Source organism: Motacilla alba, chromosome 3, assembly GCF_015832195.1.
Source record: "Motacilla alba alba isolate MOTALB_02 chromosome 3, Motacilla_alba_V1.0_pri, whole genome shotgun sequence".
In the NCBI taxonomy this organism is placed as follows: Eukaryota; Metazoa; Chordata; class Aves; order Passeriformes; family Motacillidae; genus Motacilla; species Motacilla alba.
In genome coordinates this window covers 76,104,190-76,125,502 of record NC_052018.1, presented here as the reverse complement: position 1 = coordinate 76,125,502, position 21,313 = coordinate 76,104,190, and the positions used below count along the sequence as shown (strand labels likewise).

The following is a 21,313-nucleotide window of genomic DNA, read 5'->3' as shown; positions in this document are numbered from 1 at the left end:
TGTTGGTTTGACTAGGGTGAGCTGAGCCACTTAAAATGGATTTTTACCATAGTTATATTTTACCATAAATAGTCCTTTCATTGTCAACAATTAAAGTTGAGAATCATGGTTTGTGACTGATACCTTCCATGACTTGGAAGTCACTTTGTCTTTCAGTATCTTTGTTTTTCAAGACTCAAAAGGAAGGAATGATGCCTATCTTTCCAAGTAGTTTTATTGTTTCGTGTTAAAAAAAAAAAAAAGCCCACTCCAAACTGCTATACCAGAGCTCTTTGTTAACTAGTAGCACTTCAGAAATTTCTGCTGAGAATCATTTTGTTCCAAGACAAACTGAAATACACAAGTATGACTATATATGCTTAAAATCAGTAAAGAAACACTTTCATCAGTAAAGAATAAAGGAATTACATTTGAGTTACAATTTGATTAAAAATTTCCTCTAAATGGGCAACATTGGACTGGCTTCACAGCCACTTCAGAAACTTCTTTTAAATGTTATTCCAATACTAAGCATTCCTCAGATATTTAACATTTGTGGAAAATCTAATATCCCAAGATCTATGACATCCCTGCAACAAAGGTGTATGAAAACCCTGCCTTTAATTTGTGTAAAGCGGAACTTTTGGAACAATCACCATCAGGAGCAAGCTCTGGTATCTGTGAAATACTTACAAGCAACATATTTAGGAGATTAAAAACTCCTCTTTTTGAGATTTGGCTTGCCTTGAAGTGAAATCTAATGAACTAATGGAATGTCTTGGACACTTTCAGGTGCTAACAAATGTCTAGAGTTAAGAATAGATCTGAATGAGCTCTAAGGGTTGGTTTCCCTTTCTTGTCCACTCCAGGATATCAAAACTGCCATATCAGGCTTTTAGTGCATAGAGAGAAGCTTGCTCATCCTTCTTTAAAGCAATAATATTTTATATTTGTAGCATTACCCTAGTGAAGTTTTAAAATGAAATGACATGGAATACAAATAACGCCAGAATTATCCCAAATCATGAATAGAAGCATGTCTAGACTCAAATACAAACCACCTTTTATAGCAAAATTCAAGTCCTCCTCTGTTTCCTGCCAAAGGCTGAGTTCAGACCCTGAGGGCCTGAGCAGGGTTTCCTTGGCTACAGCAGCTGGCATTGGCAGGGCAGGGAGTGCCGCTCCTGGCCGTGGTGTTCTGGCTGATTGCATCAGCTAACGCAGGTCTTGACAGGTGCAAAGACTTTCATTTCACTTTAAGCACAAACCTTTGGTGCATGATTTGGGAGATTGGGAACTAACTTTTTGATCCAGGAAGGGCTAGGATCAGGGATCCTGATTGTAATCCTCTAGATCTGTCAGTAATCTTTCAATGCATTTCTTCTAAACTTAGAAATAACATTTGTTCTGAAATGAGTTCTTGGTGCATACTGAATTTGCCAGACATTTCACTTTGAGTCAAAGATATGACAAATGTGCTTCCTAGCATTTTCAAGCTGATTTATTCTTCCTCACAAAGGACAACTTCATGAAGAGTTTGAACCAGATCCATGTTCACACTTTACATATGCAACATTTTTTTGTGGCTGACAAAGCTGGCTTCTCAGGCAAACTGACTTGGAAATAAAGTCAAACCAGAGAAAGGCTTGCTGAGACCCTTATACTTCGATGGCTATTTTTTTTTCCAACTAATCATTTTTATTACCCTAATGTTCATTCAGCAGATCATTCTGATTCATCCATTTAATGGATGTTGTCGTCTTGGGCTAATGATTATCATATTTGCATGAAAGCTTTGCTAATTCCTATAAATACATAGGATAGCCATTTCAGTACTTACCAGGTGACATCGATGCTGACATAACCTTTCCAGTCCTGTCAGTTGTAGCTTGTGTCATGACACTGGTGTGAATTATGGCTATCTTGAGGATACAAACCTTCACAAAACACAGATGGTCTGCAGAAAAAAAAAAATTGTAATGATGGTCTGCACATCACACATTCAGTCTTCCCTTGTAGACTCTTTCCTTTATCATTGCCTCATACTCTTAGGTACCTTTTAATCAAGCATCTAAGACATAATTTTTTGTACAGACTATGTTCTGTAATAAAGATTGTTACATGCAATTCTGGAAAATACCTCTGCTACCAGCATTATCACAGCTTCTCATTGGCCTCCCCCAGACTTCCTTAGAAATGTATCACCATTACTTCCAGACAGCTGATTTTTTTTACTACTTCTTTGAAAGAACGATGAAAGCTGTGTAAGCTCATTAGCAGAGCATGTGTGTAGGCTTAAAATTACAGATAATAGACATATGGTTGGAAAGTCAGTAATTCCTTTACATATTTGCCAAGACTTAGGTCAAGGTTCAGGGTTTCCTTTGCTCAAACCGGTGAAATCAGAAATACCTCCAGGTGTTCTGGGGAGAGTTTGCCCTGCGCATGCAAGACAGGTGATGAGGCACAGTTATCTCAGTTGCCTTCTGCAAGAGCAAGCCATATTTATTCTAAATTGTACCCAATTGTGATGTGCTTTTCTATTATTTTTGTATAAGTCAATCCTTTTTCTAATAGTTCTTGATGGTTTCTATGCACTCTCATCATCTGTTATTTGTAAAAAACCAGTAAATTCATTGTAATAAGTTTTGATGTCACAACCCTGGCTTTTCATGTCAGTGAGATTAACAGGTAATGTATTGGAAAATATTTGTGTGCTTAAAAGTAATCATCATTAAAAATAAATTACCTCCTTCCCACTCAAGAATCACAGTCCTCATATGTCACATCAGTATTTGTAAAGCCATTTCATAAAAAATAAAGTGACATAAATGTGTGCAAGAAGTCAGATATTTCACAGAATGATTCATCAAAAGGATGATTTTTGCCCAGGTTCACAAGCCGTTTCTTCATGACCACAGTTCTTCAGGTTTTGCTGGTAATAAAGCCACAATCTTTAAATCCAGATCTTTGGGGTTAGATCTAGGAGAGGATGTGAGGATTGGTGCAGTTGTACATCTACATAGCATCAGCCTGGGGATCTAGAAGCAACAGTGAGGGCAAAATCTACCCTTGCTTTTGTGTTTGCCCTGTTCAAATGTGAAAGGCCAGCTCTGCCAGAGAGTTGCATTGTCTTGACAAATGGGTCTTTCTCTGGCTGAGTGAGAGTGCCACCGATTGTTTGAGATGTTAACATGGGCACATTGTCACCACTTGCCAGAGTGAAGCCACTGGCTGCTGCATGTGGACTACCCTACAGCAGTGTGACAGCTCCCCACTGCACTAAACCCAGTCTGAGTACATTTTGCTCCTTCCAAATTATTTTTATGCATGTCTTGGAATATATATTCAGATACTTTTTCAGATTCTTTTCAGAGTATTGTTTTAAAACCAAATGAAAAATATTTTCCTTCTTTAAATCTCTCAGCAACTTTTTAGGTGAAGTTATTTCTTACTGTTCCTATTTTGTTGTCACAGTTGCTCATACTGATTTTTAAAGAATTATGGTCTGTGGGTATGAGTGTGTGTCACCCTTACTAGTCCATGTTAGAGAAAGCAGCAGTAAATGTTACTGTGTCTGGGGACTGCAATCATTTGTCCTTTTGCATTGACTTAATTTTACACATTTTTCAGGAAGCTGAAATTGGATGATGTTATACTCCATGTTATACTCCACAAATCTCTTTTAGCCAGGTTCCCTCTATCAGGAACAACATAAGTGTGTGAATATGATGACTAATGTGGAGCAATCCCAAACTAAGATCTATTTGTGATTTCAAACCATAACAAGTCTATATTAAGTTATTTTTTTAGAAAAGTACTTATGCATCTGGAAGTAGAATTTTGTCTTAAATAAGCAGTGTTAAAGAAGTAATGGTTTTAGAGGTGGACTGTGAAAGAGAGAATCTACATTCATCTTATATAAGGATGTGTTTATTTTCCTTATTTTCATTTTCATTTATTTTCATTGCAATTGACCAGCAAATGCAATTTGCTATGTCATTATTTTGAAGTGTAAGACAAAATTCAATATAACTCTTTCCTTTTTCTTTTTCTTTTTTTTTTTTTTCTTTTATTGACCAGTTAATTTAGGTGATGGGATAGAATACAGCCAGCAGAAGCGTGAAAATATTGGAGTTCTCATCCAAGAGACACTGCAACTCTTTGAACGCTACGGTGGAGAAAATGCTTATATAAACATTAAATATATGATTCCCACTTATTGGTCGTGCATGTAAACTGAGTTATATTAAATGGGATGATTCCATCTGTGCTCTAAAAAAACTGTATCTGACTCTGTATGGCATCTTGTTAGTCGTGCTTTATCTTCTCTACAGCTGCTAAAATAGTGGCTTCTGGGGCATTGGAGTGTTAGCACTATTGTGAACAAGGCTTTCCAATACATAAATAGTGTCTGTTCCTTTGATTACAATGGTGTACTGTGCTTGTTTGTTCCCTGAAAGAATCACTCCTTTATAACAGAGCTGACTCGAACAGGAATCTGAGTTAAACCTTCACTTGTGTAGACAATAAAACTATAATTTTCATACGCGATTCAGCAAGCGCTGTTCTGTGTCCGCTTGCCCTGAGGGTGATGTCAGAGGCTGTAACAAGAAGAGTTTATACTGACTGCTTAATAGGTGTTTGTCATGGAAGAGAAACACCAGTTCAGCAATGCCTCTCTGGCAGCTGTGCCGAATAATGTGTGCTGACATACAATAAAACTGTTGAATGTATATACCAACTGCAACAGGAAAATTTATATTTTCCATTATAAGGCACTGTCGTTAAATTAATCCAGGTTACACACGCCTGTTCTCAGCTTCCAGGTGTTTACTCATGGAACTTAGGTTCCTCTTGGTGAACATAAGGCACAAGCACAGTTTTGAAGAAAAGCAGCCCAGGAAAAAAAACAAAATACTTGAATAAATCAGGTAGAAGATACAGCACATGTAAAGTATCAGTCTCTAGCAATGCTGCTAATCTGGGTAAACACAGAATATACATGTACATTTTTAAAGGGCACTTGGTATTTTTGTAACTGCAAGGTTGCTATTGCTTTTCTGTTGTTATTATTGTGGTGTGTATGTGTGCAAACAATGTAACTATTGTTATAGGAATCCCTTACAAATTCCTACTCAGTTAGTTTCTCCCTGTGTACCCATAACACAGAACTGATATAGTCATGGATTTAAGCAAAGCTATTGAGATTGGCTTTATTGCTTTTTAAGCATTTCTATGGAATAAACCTAAAAAAAAAAATCAGTCTTACAATTCTCAAAGACAACCATTTAAAATTATTGAGTCAGCTCAAACAAACAAACCAGAGCTATTAACTTTGCCTAAAAACATGAGATTTTTTAAAGTACTTTGAAAGGCTTTGGGTTCATCTGGCTTTTATTATGTTTTCTGGAGCTCTTCACATATATGCAAGTTGCACTTTCAAGTGATTCAGTGTAACTGTTAAGAGCCTGAAATGCACTCTTTGGTGTTAGACACAAGACTTTTTTCAAGTGTTTATCCATCTCCATATCCATATTCACACCTTACAGGGCTTGCCCAAGTGAGAGAGACAGCCCTTACGCTGCCCTGCTCCCTTGGATGCTTGCTGGAAGTGTGGGGAGCACCTTCCCACATGCTGGAATTTTGAGCCATATCTGTCATAAGATTGACACTAGAACTTGCCTTTTTCTGTTCTGTGGCATCTTCAGCCTGAGGATTTTCTTTTACTTTCTTCTCTTTCCCGTGAATGAAAAAAAAATATTAAGAAGATTTTTACTCTTCCCACCTCTTTGAGGAGCTGCACCTTCAAGTGATGCCACCAGCCACAAGCACTCACCAGCCCCTGGTTTAGGCATGGCTGCTGGAGGTGTGCCTTTTTCACAGGCCCCAGAGGCATTTCTTTTCTGGTTTTTTTTTTTTTTTTTTTGTTCCTCATGAGTTTTGTTTTATACAATTTTTCCAGGGCTACCATCAAGTCCCTAGAGTTGAGACAAGGTCTGTCCTGTGTCCAACATACACCTGTGATGGGTAAAACTCAGCCAAAATTCAGCCTCATGTCTAGGGTATCAACAAATTTTTCACCTTCTGAGAGAAAGGGAGGTGAAGCCTGGCTGTAAGCCCATGCCTCTAGAAACTCCAGAGTTTTTTCTTCCAATCTTGCAGCACAGAGGCTAGCTGGATAATGCAGGGGTGCACAGGCCATGTCTCCTCTTCCAAAAATGCCTTCCTACACAGCCACCCTTGCAGTATCCACTCAGCCTTTGCTTACAGCTTCTCCCATTTGCCTTGCACTGTCCCTGGCACCACTGAGCCATACTTTTTCATTGACTGACATCTATGGGTTTGGTAACTGTGGCATTGCAGGTTTCCCATGAGTACAGACTGTGCTGGAAAACTGCGGCTCAGAGGGAGCTGAGTTATTCAGCTCGGAAATAAACCAAGCCCTTCATAAAAGGAGAATTCCCAGGCCACCTTTCACTCCTCAGCTATTTGTATTCTTTCCTTAAGAGAAAGTCCAGTACTGCTCTTTGCCTGAGATCAAAAAGCTCCTCAATAGCTGGCTTCAGTTCCCCTGACGCTGGGTTCCAGCCACAGAGCCACTCGCAGGAGGGACTGTGCGGGCTCTCAGCCCTGGGTTTTCCCCATCCCATCACCCCTCTGCATTCCCAACAGCTCTGCTGGGGATGAGAAGTTTCAGGCTCCTCACCAGCCTTTGTAATTCTCTTCCCCAGCCCCCTCTTTTTGCATCCCCTCCCCTTCAGCTCAACTAGGACAAGACTGCTGACTGACAAAGAGACACCATGGAAAATGGGTACTTTGTGAAGCTGCAGACTTGCCCGGGCCTGATGCCCTCAGCCTTGTGCTCTTTCTTGAAGATTTCTTTCACAAGACATAGGTTCAACAAGGGGTGACCTTATGGCAAACCATAAGGGCAATAGAGGTCATGCATATTCACATCAGGAAAAATAAGTTTTATAGAAAAGTGCTTTTATTTGCATGTTCAGGACGAGAACATTAGCCTCCATCAATACTATTCCTATGCCTGGTCCATTGATTTAAAAGTGAACATTCTCCCATAACCTTATTATTTCTAGGAGCTGGACTGATAAAAAGAAGCATGATAAAACCCACAGGTTGGTAATTTAGAAACACTAAGAATAAAACTATTTTAAGATGTAAATTTGCTAAGTCAAACTGTAGGCCTTCCAACCTTGACAATGTCCCTTTAAGCATGATCAGCAGCATATTTATAGGCAATTACTGCACAGCTCAGAGCATTTTATAAAGCACAAGATCAAGGACTCAGGTGCTTAAGCATACAAGTAATAGTATGTCATTCAACACACTGCTTAACTATCTCACTATGCTGAAAAAAAAATTATGGTTAAGAAATAGTAACTGCCTCTTTTTTGACCAGATCATTTAATTGTGGTCACTGTGGTCACTGATGCTAGGGGCAAGCTAATCAACAATTTTTAATTGTAATCAATTAATAGGTACTCTGGGCCAGGTGTTTCAAGGAGTATAAATTAAGTGTCAAGGAATTGAGCTTAATTTGGCTTAACAGAAGTGACGTGTTTTGTGCCTTACTCTGGGGTCTTCTGTTGCTTTCTAGCTCTCCAGTGCTGGTAAAGTAAGGAGCACCAGTGAATGAATGTGTGGGAAGTTAAGTTGTGAGTGCTGGTTTTCTGATACTACTTGTTTGAAATATCTCCAGTTTGTCTTAATAACTGTGTTAGGTTGGCTGGCAACTCTTTAGCTGGAAGAAGAAAAAAGTATGTGGTAACATTAGGGGAAAAAAATGTACCTTTGGCTACCTTTGTCATGCATGATCATGAAAATAAGCATTAATTGAGATATTTTTTGATGATTCCTCCCCAAAGCTGTGTAAGGGAGTTCTGTAACAGGTGTCAGAGTTTAGGGAATGCTGGCAGGTGCTGCAGAGCAGTCACTGTGTAAGCTACTGATTTACTGAGCACTCTGAGTTGCCCATGTGAAGGTGAGCAGGGGAGGGGTGGCTGGGGCTGCCCCTGGGCTCCTGCAGAGGGGCAGAGCCTGGCAGAGGATGGAGCAAGGCACTGCCAGCACTGGTGGCAGGGAGCCGGAGCCAGGCTTCTCACTGGTAGCTTTCCAGTGTTTCAAAGCGATCGAGCTGCCAAAAAAGTTTGAAAAGAGCCTCCCAGGAGTCAAATACAAAAGGGCTGTGGGAAGCTGTAAGTGGGAGGGAAGGTATGGGACCCTAGCTGTGAGGGTGTTTGCGCGTGGGGTGCAGGGAGGTGTAGCTGCAGTCAGGCAGGGCAAAAATAAAATGTTAGAGCAGACACTATGTGCTTTCCTAATCCTGTCTGGAGACCCTCTGACTTCCAGAAGAGCATTCTCCAGTCTGAGGGGCTCTGCAAGCAGTGGGGCACATCACATTTTTCCACTCATCTGTAACATCCTGTGTTTTCTGCCTTAAATAAAAGCAGTGATGTTTGTGGGAACTCCATATAAAGCCTGTCTGCTTGCAACCTCTCAGAGCTGCTTTGTGCCTCCTGGAGACCGGGAGAGGAAGGTTTATGCCCTGGCAGGACAAGAAGTTCCCTGCACTGGCCCCATAATCCTTCCGGCATGTGAGGGGAGGGCAGGGGAGTGTGTGTGGTGGGGCATATCTTAGCTGCTCTTGTTCTTGCCTAGCAAATCCAGCCTGGGTATGGCTGTTGGGCTCCTTGCTGAGAGCTGTCCCCTCCTTGGACAGCGCGTGGTGGCTTCTCATGAGGTGGGTGGAAGCCTGTTTGAGCAGAGACAGCAAACTGCAGCCTCAGGGAGGAAAAAGTGTGTTTCTTGCAGAGCAGGGAGTCAGCTTTGTGCTTCAAGCCCCATTTGTGATGCCTCAAATCAAAAAGTACTTTATTTTTTTACTAATGTCACTCAGGAGTGAGTTGAGCAGCTCTTGCAAACCCCAGCTCGCAACCCCCTGTGCTCTTGGTGTGTGTGCAGCAGGACAGGGTCACTGTGCCCAGGAGTGGGTGACACTGCTCCCCTCTCTGGACTTCCCCATTAGCAGCAGAAGCACCTGATCTTGGGCACTCTGCTGTGGCACTTTCCAACCAAAAATGTGTCCTGAGTCCCTTTCCTCAAGGGGAAAAGAGGCTGCTCAGATTTTTTTTTTTTTTTTTTTTTTTTTTTTTTGCCAGCACAGCCTCTCACATAGAGCAAAAGCCTTAAGCTACAGAAGAATGGGTACCTTCATGGAGGAGAGAGCTGGGGACACAGCCATGTTGGTAAGGCTGTCAGAAGGGGCATTTTTGGGACCATGCCCTCTCTGCTGCTGCTGCTGTGGGTACCCATGCACAGGAGCCTTCTGCATTTTCTATGGTATGATGACCCTGGCTGCTGGGGGCGTGGGATGTGAGGGGATGAAATGGGAACTAATCCTAATGCTTTCCAAATACTGAAAGAAGTTAAATCCTAGCCTCCTTACTCTGCCCTGGTCAAGGTGGATTAATGCATAGAGGTAATAGAAAGAAAGGGAGCACCTAAACCCACCATATTGTTGGGTCTTGTATAACACACCCTAGTTTATTAAATGGTCTCAGCAATCCAAACTTCCTCTGCTCATCTGCATCAGCACAATGCCTTTGGAAAAAAAATAAAATCAGAGGTTAAGGTTGTTGGAGGGCAGAATGGGGTCAGCTGTATACCAGCCTGCTGTTGTAGCTTGCTCTGCAGCAGTGGGAACATGTTGCTTGTGTTATGTGCTGCGTCTGTAGCCACGTGATGCACAAGTTAATTTAGCTTGCCATACTTCATGTGACTGCAGGTAAGTGGATGGATGTTTTTGGTAGCACACCTCTCTGCAGTAAGTGTTGCAGCCACTGCAGCTCTGTAGCTGCCACAGGGTTGTTCTGATCTTGCATGAAATCACATTGCTCTCTGATATGGGCATAGTGATCAAAGAAACCCTGTGCACAAGCTCCTCAAAACACAAAAGATTAAAAGAAATCTCAAGGAAGTCTCCACATCACAAACATTGCGGTGTTGGATGATGAAGCTCACTGGATATAGGCAGGAAAAATTGTCTGACAAATCATCTACCTTGTGTTGCACATTATTGCATTAATCAGGGGGCCTGGCTTTGAATGTGTGGTCCATCCAGTTTTGTATCAAATTTCTGTTTCTGTTTTCTGGGTGTAATTCCTAATCCCTTCCCTAAGGAGCAATTACAGAAAAGCAGCTTGGCTTACTTAACTCTCACCCTAGAAGCAGGGAATGATATCCCAGCATCTGGCCATCTCCATCTTGTGCATTAGTCTCATTACTTCATTTTCATGTGTTTTTGCTTCCCGCTTCTCCTGGGTCCCTGTGGTGCTGTGCTGAGCTGGAAGAGATGCTGAGGGATCTGTGTGGGTAGGGGGGAAGCTGATGAGAAGAGACCAGGAGTGAGCAGCTATTCCGGCAAAGGCTTTTCCTTGATAGTTTATGATTTGGAAAATGTGAGTTTTGGGGAACTTGCGTCTCTTTCTCCCAATACATTGCAGCATTATGGAGGAAGGGAATGGAGGAGGCCTTATTGCAGTAGCTGTTTTGCCTCAGCTACTGCCCAGGGAGCAGCTCTGTGGTGGGAAACATTAGCTCTGCTGCAGGTGGGTGACAGGAATGAGAGCAAATGGTGGGAAGCTCTTGGCTTGCCACCATTTGCTCTCATTGTGAGCACTTAGAGGCTGCATTTGTTGAACTTTTGGGGCCTCTGCAGCTGCACGTCACCACCCCCTGCCTCTCTGGGCCACCATTTGCTCCCCAGCTACAATCTGGGTTCTTTCTGTGACTGAGAGTTTTCTGGATTTTCTGTCAGGGCCCTCCTAGGCTCTGCTCCTGAAGAGGGCCAGACAGGTGCCACACCACTGTGATACAAGGCAGCCTGGGACCTCTCCCCTCACTTCCTATGTGACTTCCAAGGCCTGCTTGGAGCTGCTGATGCTGCTGGAAGGTCAGCACACATTCAACAGCCATCTTCTCCTCCAGGCACTGCCATCTCTGCCCCAGTGTACTCGTGACAACCTCCTGCCTTGCTGGAAGGGATGTTGTCACCATCAAAGCTAGGGTATCACCAGGCATCATGGAGCTGAGCCTTGCTCCTCCTAGCCAGTGGCACAACCTGCTGAGCCTCTTTTCCCTTTTCCTGCATGGGCTGTTGGTGCTGTTTTCCCAGGCTGGAGCAAGCCCCTTCCCCAGCACATGCTGAGCAAGAGACTCTGAGGTGGGCGGTCTTCAATTCCCCACCTATTTGGAAAGCAACTAAATTCTAACAGGGGTAAGGGATGGGGGGTGGGGGAAGAATAGACTCTAGAAGAAATAGTACTTTAAACCCTACTGTAACCCCAAAGATAAACCCCAGATCTCCTTCAAAATGCTCTTAGTACAGGGAGGGAAAATACTTGGAAGCTCTCGTTCAGCTCCATATTTCACAGTGTGAGTTATTCCTCAGCTATTAACTGGAAGAACTTCATGCCTAACACTTTTTTTACTAACACTGTATCATCTATGTCTCTTACAAAGGAAGGAATTGCTACTGCACTGCCTCAAGAATCAAAGTAAAGGGAACATCTGCTCTAAACTTCTTGCATCTGATTATTGCTTGCTATGCATTATTACTTACAGTAGTAACGTGACTAAATTAAAGCTGTCTTCTCTTGTGTGTGCTTTTATGCACTGCTTTGGTATAAAATGTGTGGCTTGCTTCAAATCAACCTACAGCTAAAACTATGTCCTCACAGAGCTGAGCCCACATGTACTTAGATGCAATTAAGGGCACAATTGGAGCATTCTGAAAGATTGCCTTTAAAAGGCCTTTTGTTCACTCCCCCATAGGGGCTGGATGTTATAAGCACGTTAAAATGCAACAGTAAGGGGAAAAAAACCCTCTGTGAAGAATTCTGTAGAGGCACAGTTATGTTTTCTGTAGCTTGGCAGCTGTCTGTATCCAAAGGCTGGGGAATGACTCGTGTTGTGAGGGTGATGATAGTTTTGATAGGAATCCCCCGCATCACAAGAATGTTCCTAATGAAGGAGGAAAAGCCCACCAGAAACATTCCAGGGCTGTGAACCTGCAGGCAGCCGAAGCCAGCATCCAAGCTGCTCTGCACAGAGAACAGCAGCAAATCCAGCTGCTTCTGGAGAAGAAAGAGTTAGTGGTTATTTTTCTTTTCCTGCCTTTCTGAAGTGCATGCAGTCTTACCAGTGAGCTTAATTGATTGAAAAAAATATCTGGAAAATAAAGCTCTTGAACTTGCATGCCTAGAAACCTACCAGCGTCACGTGCATAGCAAAGGCCACGTATCTGACAAAATACCACAACATTTCACAAAGGAGGTTTAAGAGCTCCAGTTGAATAAAGCTTTCTCTGTGAAATATTGTTATGGATCTACAAAGCAGTTAAACCCTCCTTGGGAAAAAAAAAAGTGTACATCTCTCACAGTGTAGTGGCAGCAGGGTAACTACCATTGAAGCCTCATTAATAAGGTTTTTCTTCTATATCAGTAGTAGGAAAAAAATAAATCCTCATCACAGAAAAGAATTTAAGTTAGTAAATTCTGACCATTTGCTTTTAAATTCTACATATGTGTGTGAGTATATATATATATACACACACATATATAAATCTGTGTGACAGTGTTCTGGCCTTCTTTAAGGGATGGATCCTCTTACTTAAATCCAGTAATGAAAATAACAGGGCCTAAATTAACTTGATAAGACTGTTCTCTATCAATAGTTTTACTACTGCCATACTGCAGGATTGATTTTTGTGGTCTGTGTTATAGCAGCTTTTAATTATAAGACAGCCTTGGTACCACATGAAGTAGGAGAAATGGGCAGTTGCAAACTCTACAGTGTTTTTTCATGCATACTATAATGGCATGGATTTTTTTCTGTTCAAAGAAAGAAAAATAATATTTCTTTGTTTTCCGTGGGATTTTTAAAAACCTTTTACTCATTGAGCATTTTTTAGCTCCTCGAGAAGATGGTTGCATTGCCTTCGCTCGACAGCTTCCCTTCAAACCCACAAATGTTTTCAGCTCTTTATTACTATTGTGTAGGATTGCACTGTATTTTCATGTCTCCCATATTGCTATAATTATGTTTGGGGAATGGAGATGGATGGTCTGCTGAGTGTGTGATTGGTTTCTCCATAGCCCTCACTCAGGGCTGTTTTCTATAATTTAATCAATAGAAGGCAGTTGTACAAACAGTAGTTTTTAATTTCCAATTTCAGTTTCAAGTTTCTCATGAAAATTTAAATGGAGGTTTGGTTTTTTTTTTTTTAATATACAAAGCTATTTCATTTGCTTTGCCTTAGACATTTTGTGGCAGTAGTTTCCTGTTCCCTCCTGTGAAACCATGGCACTGACTGCATGGTCCATGCAAACACATGCACCTGCCATCTTGAAGGCTTGGGGAAGCTACTCTTCCCTCATAAAAATCCCAAAATTAACCTAGAAGGGCAGATGCTGCCCCTGAGGTTCAGAAATTTCTGCAAACTTGGCTGAGAGGCAGGTGAAATGAGCCGTGTGCTGGTCCCAACTTGGAGCTGGGCTTATGAACCAAGGGTGGGAGATGACCTCCAAGCTGTGGCCTCCAAGGAGGTCAGTGAAAGGACCTTTCCCAGTGCCATAGGGTGCATTTAGTGGCCACCTTAGCCAGCTGTGTGTGGCCCTGGTGGTGGTCAGGCACCCACCAGCCCGCCCCTGGCAAAAGCAGATGCTCGCTGTGCCCAGTGTGCACTGAGCTGCCAAAGTCTCTGCACATCTGCTTCCCTCCTGCCACAGCAGATGCTTGCTACAGCCGGGAACAGCAGCTGGTAATTGGCATCAGCCAGGCTTGGTGGCTGGGAGGAGAAGGATGAAGCAGCAGCAGGGCAAGGGGTTGAACACAGTGATATTTTTTTACAAGGGAGATGCCTGGGCTGCTTCCTTGCATTAGCTTTGCTCCAGGCAAGAACAGGAATAATGTGCGTGCTGCAAACATAGGGAGACCAGGAAAGAGCTGTGACTGCTCACTTCTAATGCTCAGCAAAGGGCCACTCTCTCTTATTCCTCAGTGGATGTGGTGGAGCATTATGGTGTGCAGGGCAGGCTACCACAAGCCCTCTTCCTGGGGTGTTGGTGGCTCCCCAGGGTCAGCCAGCTGAAACCCAAAGTGCTGCCGCGCAGTCGAAAGTGCTGCTATTTCTGCTTTTAGCTGAGCAAACGGCAGTCACACAGAAAATGTGTGCTGGAGCAGAGGGTGAAACCCAGTCACTTGCTCTAACAACTGCTGCTGCCATTCTGGTGCCAGAGCTCCTCCTTGCCTCAGTCTCAGTGAGAGGGAAATGCGGAAGCGGGGCCCTGTGACTGCTCTGGTTTCAGTTCAGCACGGACAGAACCGGCTGTAGCTGCACAGAGCCACAGTTGCTGCTAAATATTGCCCATTTTAGCCTTCAGGTTGGCCTTGATGAAGTCAAAGAGACTATTCACAGGAAAAAGAAGAGCGAGGAGCTGGCTCCTGAGCTTACCTTAGACTCAATCTTGTTGCTGTACAGTGGGTTGCAGGGAGGTTTTCTCCAGTATTTTTTTTTCTCCCCAAGCAGTGCTTTAGAAGGACCACATTTGCATGAAACCATATTTCCCTGTTATAGCTGTGGGATCTTTTCAATTGTATTCTCTATGTCACTTTGGTTCATACAATCTTAATCTGTTTTACTCATTAGCTCTTAACCTGCAATTTTCTATTTAAATTACTTTCTACAGAAAATGTCAGGAAGCTGGGAAGCTCTGTCTCTTACATGATGTTGTGATTTGATAAAAAAGTAGTGTGCACCTTTCTTTAAACACTGGCTAAGGTTAAAAATCTGTGATTCTTATCTATTTGTTTAAGAACTTACACAAAACTGCTGCTATCAGACAATAATCAGAATCATGAAAATTCTATGAAAGGAATTTTCTTTTTATTGTGAACTTTACACCTCTTCAGTTATTTCAGTAAATGCCCAATAAAAGTGCAATAAATCCAATTCTGTAAACGCACATGTAGAGGGTTTGTACTTTGGGCTTTGCAGCTGCCTGGCTTTCCTGTCGCATGCAGTACCCAGCCTCCTGTGGTGCCAAGGTCTGCCTTTTGGGACCTGCCCAACTCAGGCTTGGAAAAACCCAGCTTGCCTGCAGGATGTGCTGCCCACTTGATACCATGCTTGAGAGAGGGAGGAAAACACCATAATCACAAAAACCAGCAGTGGCTGATGCCCAAAGGCATGTGGCAAGGGAGTAGGGCTGGGACTGCACCCCTGGGAGGGAGACAGGAGGAAGGAGGTGGGCTGTGCTGCCTTGCCCACAGGAAGTGGCTGAGAGCTTTGGTGTGTGGTGCTCTGGTAATCACCACAGGTAAACTCACAGATAAATGTAGAATTGTGAAAGAAATTAAGTTGGAGGGGAAACGGGATGAAACTTTGTGTCAACAGCTGCTTGTACTGAAATAGGTAATGGCCTTTAAACTTGAATTTAACAGGGAAAAATTAAACTGTATTTTCATGCCTTGCTCATTTTCCCCTATAAAACCCAATACAAATAGTAAAAATGGGAAAGGAAAAACTCCAAATAAGCCAACAGATAAATTAAGGTTGAACCAAGCTGAAAATAATTCTCCTGTAAGACTGACTGTAACCTTGCATCTGTGATATCCCCTTTAGTGAGGGGAAAGATGTGATTGCACAGGCAGGAGATGGTAGGAGCCACCTCAGCAACCCTTATGTCTGCGAGACCAAATTTGTGCCAGTACCTTCCCAACTGGTACAACTGGTTCTGCCAAAATTTCCTGGGTACAGAGACAGTTTTCCCTCCAGCTGGAAGAGTAGACTCTCCTGAAAAAGATTAATAGGTCAACTCCCAAATTTTAAATCTCATACAGGCACCCAAATGTGACTGCTTGCAGGTTTTGCTAGCTGAGCTGAGAGTGAGTGTGAGGCAGGGTGGGATGTACTGGAGACATATCCCATTTGGTTGTGGATGTCCTCTGGCAAGCTAATGAGAGCTCAGCCTACAGTGCCATAGTATTTGCCCTTATAACCAGAGACTGAGTCCAAGGCTGTTTTCTGAGATTTTTGTCTCTGGCTTCTCTTCTGGAAAAATGAAACTTACCCCTTAAGGTCAAAAGGCAGAGTCCTCTTCTCTTTCCCATCCTCTCTTGTGTGCTTCACTGCCTCACTCACCCTGATTTCTAGCTGTGTACTGGAGAGCAAAATCAGCCTTTCTAGCTGGTAATGTTATTTTTATTTTTTTAATTCAGTCCTATGTTTGTTTGAATTTTGATCATATTCTCCTTGATCCCAGTGATGACCTACTGCTGCTGGCTGAGTTAATAATTACAGTAGCATTTTGGACACCAGAGAAGCAGCAGTATGTGCTGCTGAAAAGGTGGCTGGTATATAGACCCTGTATGTTGGGCTTTGTCTCCCCATCTAATGGCCTGTTTGGGCTCCAGGTGGAAAGTTCTCCTGTGGACAACTTCATGGTGCAAAAAGAGAAATATACAGCTGTTGTTTCAAGGGATGGATCCAAGCTGACCTGCAGCTGGGCAAAAATGTCTCAACAAATTATACCTCAATGAATGGTCTCCTTGTCAGGCCACCAAGAGACAGCAGAAATAAACTGTTGTCCCAGCAAGTGCTTCCTTAGATCTGGCACCTGATCCCAGCCTGTCTCCTCCTCTTCTCTCTGTGATTTTTAGCTCAGCACAGCAGGACATGCTCAGAAGTCCCTCTGGGAAGGGACAGAGCCCTCTACAAGCAGGAGAAATGGAGCTGAGATCCTCAGAAATTAAGGTTTGCAGGCAGCATGAGCACAGGAAGAAGTGCTCAGCATTAAAGGGCTGATGGAGTGAGAGGAGGAAGGTGAAAAATATCATGAGAGAAGGAGCAAATGTTCTAGAGGACCTGTAGTGTATGGGAGGCAAAAGGCAGCAGAAGGTGGTCAAGGCAGGGAAGATTGGTGGTGGGGAAGAAGGAGCAAAAGAAGGAGTAAGATGCAAATTAACTAAAGAGCAAAGAAAAATACATATCCCTGTAGTATGTGGACATGGGTGACTGAGGAGGAGAAAAAACTCCCGTGCTTTCATTGCTGTAACAGGAGGATGCAGCTGCTAGATCTGCTCAAACAATACTTGGGAGCTGCCCACATGCCTCTCCTGGAGGCACTGATCCTGAATATGCACTGTGGGACACCACAGTGCTGAAAAGACACTAAGTGCTTGCAGTTGTGATACAAGACAAATAGATACTTATTCCTGTGTAGTAAAGAAAATACTTCTTAAATATTTAATTGTGTTTCGGTTTACAGGAGTTTACCGGTGTTGAAGCATCCAAAATATGCTCACAAAACATCAGCATTTTAAAGCTATAAATTATTCTGGTTGATTTTCTTTTTTCCCCCTCTAGACAAAAGCAATCCTTTGACAACAGGCTCCCTCAAACAATGCAGCCCACGATAGTCTCATTACAAACTAACATCTCTCACAAGATATTCTCTCACATGTTGAACCCAACTACTGAGAACGTAGTAATTGATCATTCATAGACGCAGACTGGTAGCTAATCGCATCCTCACTTACCTTCTCAACACTGAGCACATTTAAAGTAAATTCAGGATGTATGCATGCGGAAAACTCAATTGCAGCTGCATTGGAGATGAACCAAAAATGGAAGCATTGAGAGTGCTAGTGAAAAATCCAAATAATGACCCATGTCAGCCTGGGAGGATAACACATGCCCTGCAATTACCTTAAAGGGACTCTGTCTGTTTGGTCCATAAATACATGTAATTCTGAACAAGTAGCTGTACCATATAACTGGGTGCTGAAGCCAGGCAAGAAAGCTTCTCTCCATGTGGCCTCATGATCTGTGTGATGCTTCCTTTTCTTGACACATCTGGACTTCAGATTGTATTACTGGTACTGGACTCCATTGTATTACTGGTAAAGTAAGCCAATGCAGCTACTGGATAGGGTGAGTATTGTGGAAAGACAGATGAAGGTGGATGTGCCACTGTTTATCTGCTGAGGCCAGGGTCCACTTCAACTGGGAAATATTTCAAAAGGCCGTGTTTTTAAAGTATTTTAAAAAAATCAAACAGATAACAAAAGTCCATTTATACCTTGTGGATACCTCAGGGTGTGCTGGATGCTTCAAGTCACTGACATTTTGGAAACTAGCCCTTTGAATTTGTCATGTGGGACCTGTGATTGCTGCTTGGTGTGGGACAGCAGCATGTACATGATGCTGGTGTGTTACATGTGCACAGCCCCAGGTGGCCAGGCAAAACAGGAGAGCTATTACAAGTGCTGCAGTGCATGGAAATGGCAATTTTATGGATAATACTATGTGGTGATTTAATAAAAGCTGTGATTCTCCAGCAGCTTTTATTGTATCATCATAAACCAACACTCCTGTACAGTGCATTAAGCTGGGTAATTCTGTTGGTTCTTCACCAGGGCTGACAAATCTATATGTAAGATTGCATAGGGTGAGCTGGTGAGCTCAAAGTGCCATCACGCTAAATGGATCAAGAGAGGAGTGTGGTAGTCCTCCAGGGCAAGGGAACCCACTAAGAAAGGGTAAATCCCACTGTGTGTTACATTAGTCAATGCTGATGGCTTGCAGGCCAGGAGTGACTCCACTTCAACACCAGTGACAATAATGGCAGAACTTGTCACTCGGGGTTTAACCATTAGGGCAGGTAATTGACCTTGGTTCCTGCCCCTGCTACCCTGCTACAGGGCATTTGGGTTGTAGCTTGACCTCTTTATGCTCTAATTTTCCCTTCAATAGCATGTGAATATTAGATGTTTTGCTGTGATGCTCTGTTAAATGAGTGAACATGCATCAGACCCAGTGGGAATGGGGTGTGCAGGATTATTAGGATGTATACAGCTCTGTGTTTTCAGAAACGTCTAAATTCCACCTCTTAAATATCTTTTGCAAGTGGAACTTGCAAAAAAGCAGGGCAAGCACTGCTAGCACAGCTTTGCCGCACACTGTCAAATGCTTATAAACTCTATTTATAGCTACAGTTAAAGATTCAGACATGCAAGCGCTCCATTAAAAGACCACATTAATGAGCCCTTAGAGAAAATATCTCACAAAGCCTTTTGAGCTTGTAACTGCTCAGTTGTTCAGGGCTTCTTGCTTGTTAACATTCATAAAATATAAATACTGTATACGAAACACCAGCACTTTGTGGATCACGATGACTTATCTCCCCAGCAGCAGTGCAAGGTGTGAGGGGAGAGGCGGCAGCGCTGGTGTGGCCGAGCTCTGCCGCAGGCTGCCAGGCTGCACGGGTCGCTTGCCCTCCACCTCATCTGGGACCTGCCTTTGCTCTGCAGAGCTGGCTGGAGATTGACTCGCAGGTCAGTGTCTGTGAGTATCATTTCAGAGGGAACAATCAAACCTATTAGCTGAGAGTGGCAGAGCTGGGCCTCCTCGCAGCCCCAGCTCCAGAGCGTAGTGAGTATTTGGAGCAAAATCTAATAGATAAAAATCACTGGAGATTTTTTCCTTTTTCCTTCGACATAAGCTAGCTGATGAGAAGTGTCGTTTGAAAGAGAAAGAAGTTGCTATATTTGATTTGTCATTATTTCCCCATTGTCCCTTCCTGCCCATGATTTTACAGTTCCCATTTTCTCTCCTTTGCCTCTCACAGAATTCCATATTTTAGGTTGTGACAGATGCTCTTGCTTGAATGTTTTTGATATGTTTTATTTGAAACTGTTTTATCAAGTCTTCATTGTGTAAACAAAAATCTCTGGAGCCCATTTAAGAATAATTGTCTGTAACCTTTAATATTGCATTTCCATCCATCCACAAGTCACAAAGCACTTGAGCAGTAGAGAAGGCCGTTTCTGTGTTTATATCTGGCTCTCAGCAAGCTGCAGAGGCGAAGGCAGGGCAAGATCAAGTAACTTCTTGGATGCTATTTTCTGGCACATGTTAGCAAGCAGTCCATGTCCTTGTCTTTGTGTTTTTGGTCCCGTAGCCTTTCAAACAGAAGGTGCTCTCCTGGAAGGAATAATTCTGCTCATAAAATGAAAAATAAGGACAGCAGGCTTTAAAAAGCTTCAGGGCAGTTCTTACTGTTCAAATGTGTCATTGATTTCGATAGTGCATTAGCAGGCTTGTTAAGCCGGATTTTAAGTGCTCAGCTTTATTTTATGATGGTGAGTACCTGATTGTTCAAAATATTAGCATCTTATTGTAACAGCAAACTGGCTCATGCCATAAACTGCCCAGTGCTGAGACTGCTGCGCCATTACTGAGTGCCTGATAAAACAGGGTCATTTGTAATCAATTGCTGATGTAGGAGGGCAGGGCTGTGATGCTTCATGCTGCTCTCCTCATGAATTTCCCTTAATCGGCCTTGGTCTGTCTGTTGACAGAGCATTGCTGTCTGTCCCATGTCCTGTGCTCAGGCTTCTGCTGAGTTCCTCCCGCTGAGCCCAACTGTGTTTCTGTCCATCTGTGGGTGAGACTCACACTGGCTGTGCCAATAACCTGGGAGACAGCAAAAAAATCCTGTGCCTCAAGGGGTGAATTGCTACACTGGGAGATCTGGGTGGACCAACAGAGTCAGTACATCAGGCACTCACACGGACATCTCCATGTCAGGCAAATCTTTTTGTGACTCCACCCACTGACCATGCTGACCGACCTCCACTATCTAAAAGGGGAGCATGATCAGATCCCCAGTTCTCATGGTCCTGTTCAAACATGCGACAAATCCTTGAGGCGTAGAACAACTTTAACAGCAAAGTTCAAAATTCAGTCCAGGGCACCTGTCTCACGTATTGTCCCATGTGTTGTGAGATAAATCCTTAGTGGAGCTGTGGGTGAGAAAGCCACCAGGAACAGGCTGCGCCCTGACTTCAGGGGTTTGGTCAATGAGCAGAGCCTGCAGCCCTAATCCTTATCACCTGCAGGCACAGCCAGGGTCGGCTTCTCCTTCGGCCATTTTGGCGGAGATAACATGTGTCTTCCGGGAGCAAGCAGGAGAGCAAAGGCTGGGGAAAGGGTGGAGGGTTGTGGGGGACATTGGTTTTGTAACCCACCCTCTTTTTGTATCTGGCTCTGCAGAAGTGGCACTGTGGAGTTTCTGCAGGGGAAGTATGAGGGTCTGCAGTTCTTTCAGACTTCCAGGAGCAGCTGGCAATGGAGCAGGGGACTTGGGGCTTACAACAGTGATTGCTTCTCACATCCTCTGGGGACTGAGCGTTCAAGAGGTTAGTCTCTTCACTTCCTTCTGTGTAGGAAGCAAATTCCCACCACTGAGGA

General features: G+C 43.2%; 1 protein-coding gene and 1 long non-coding RNA gene across 11 annotated transcripts in view; both read left to right on the top strand.

Moving 5' to 3' along the window:
* The window catches only part of PACRG (parkin coregulated), a 214,659-nt gene extending 209,442 nt beyond the window's left edge, over nt 1-5,217 (top strand). For all 5 annotated transcript variants that reach the window (XM_038130624.1, XM_038130619.1, XM_038130621.1 and 2 more), the window contains one exon: nt 4,063-5,217. In XM_038130624.1, coding sequence (XP_037986552.1) covers nt 4,063-4,217 — 155 coding nt within the window. In that variant the 3' untranslated portion in view covers nt 4,218-5,217. The remainder of the gene's footprint in view (nt 1-4,062) is intronic.
* Nucleotides 5,218-9,214: 3,997 nt separating this feature from the next.
* The window catches only part of LOC119698575, a 42,586-nt gene continuing 30,487 nt past the window's right edge, over nt 9,215-21,313 (top strand). For 5 of the 6 annotated variants that reach the window (XR_005256174.1, XR_005256177.1, XR_005256176.1 and 2 more), the window contains exon 1: nt 18,900-21,261. This is a non-coding gene — a long non-coding RNA (uncharacterized LOC119698575). Of the gene's footprint in view, nt 9,340-18,899; nt 21,262-21,313 lie in introns of those variants that run through there. The other variant, XR_005256175.1, reaches the window with a different exon arrangement.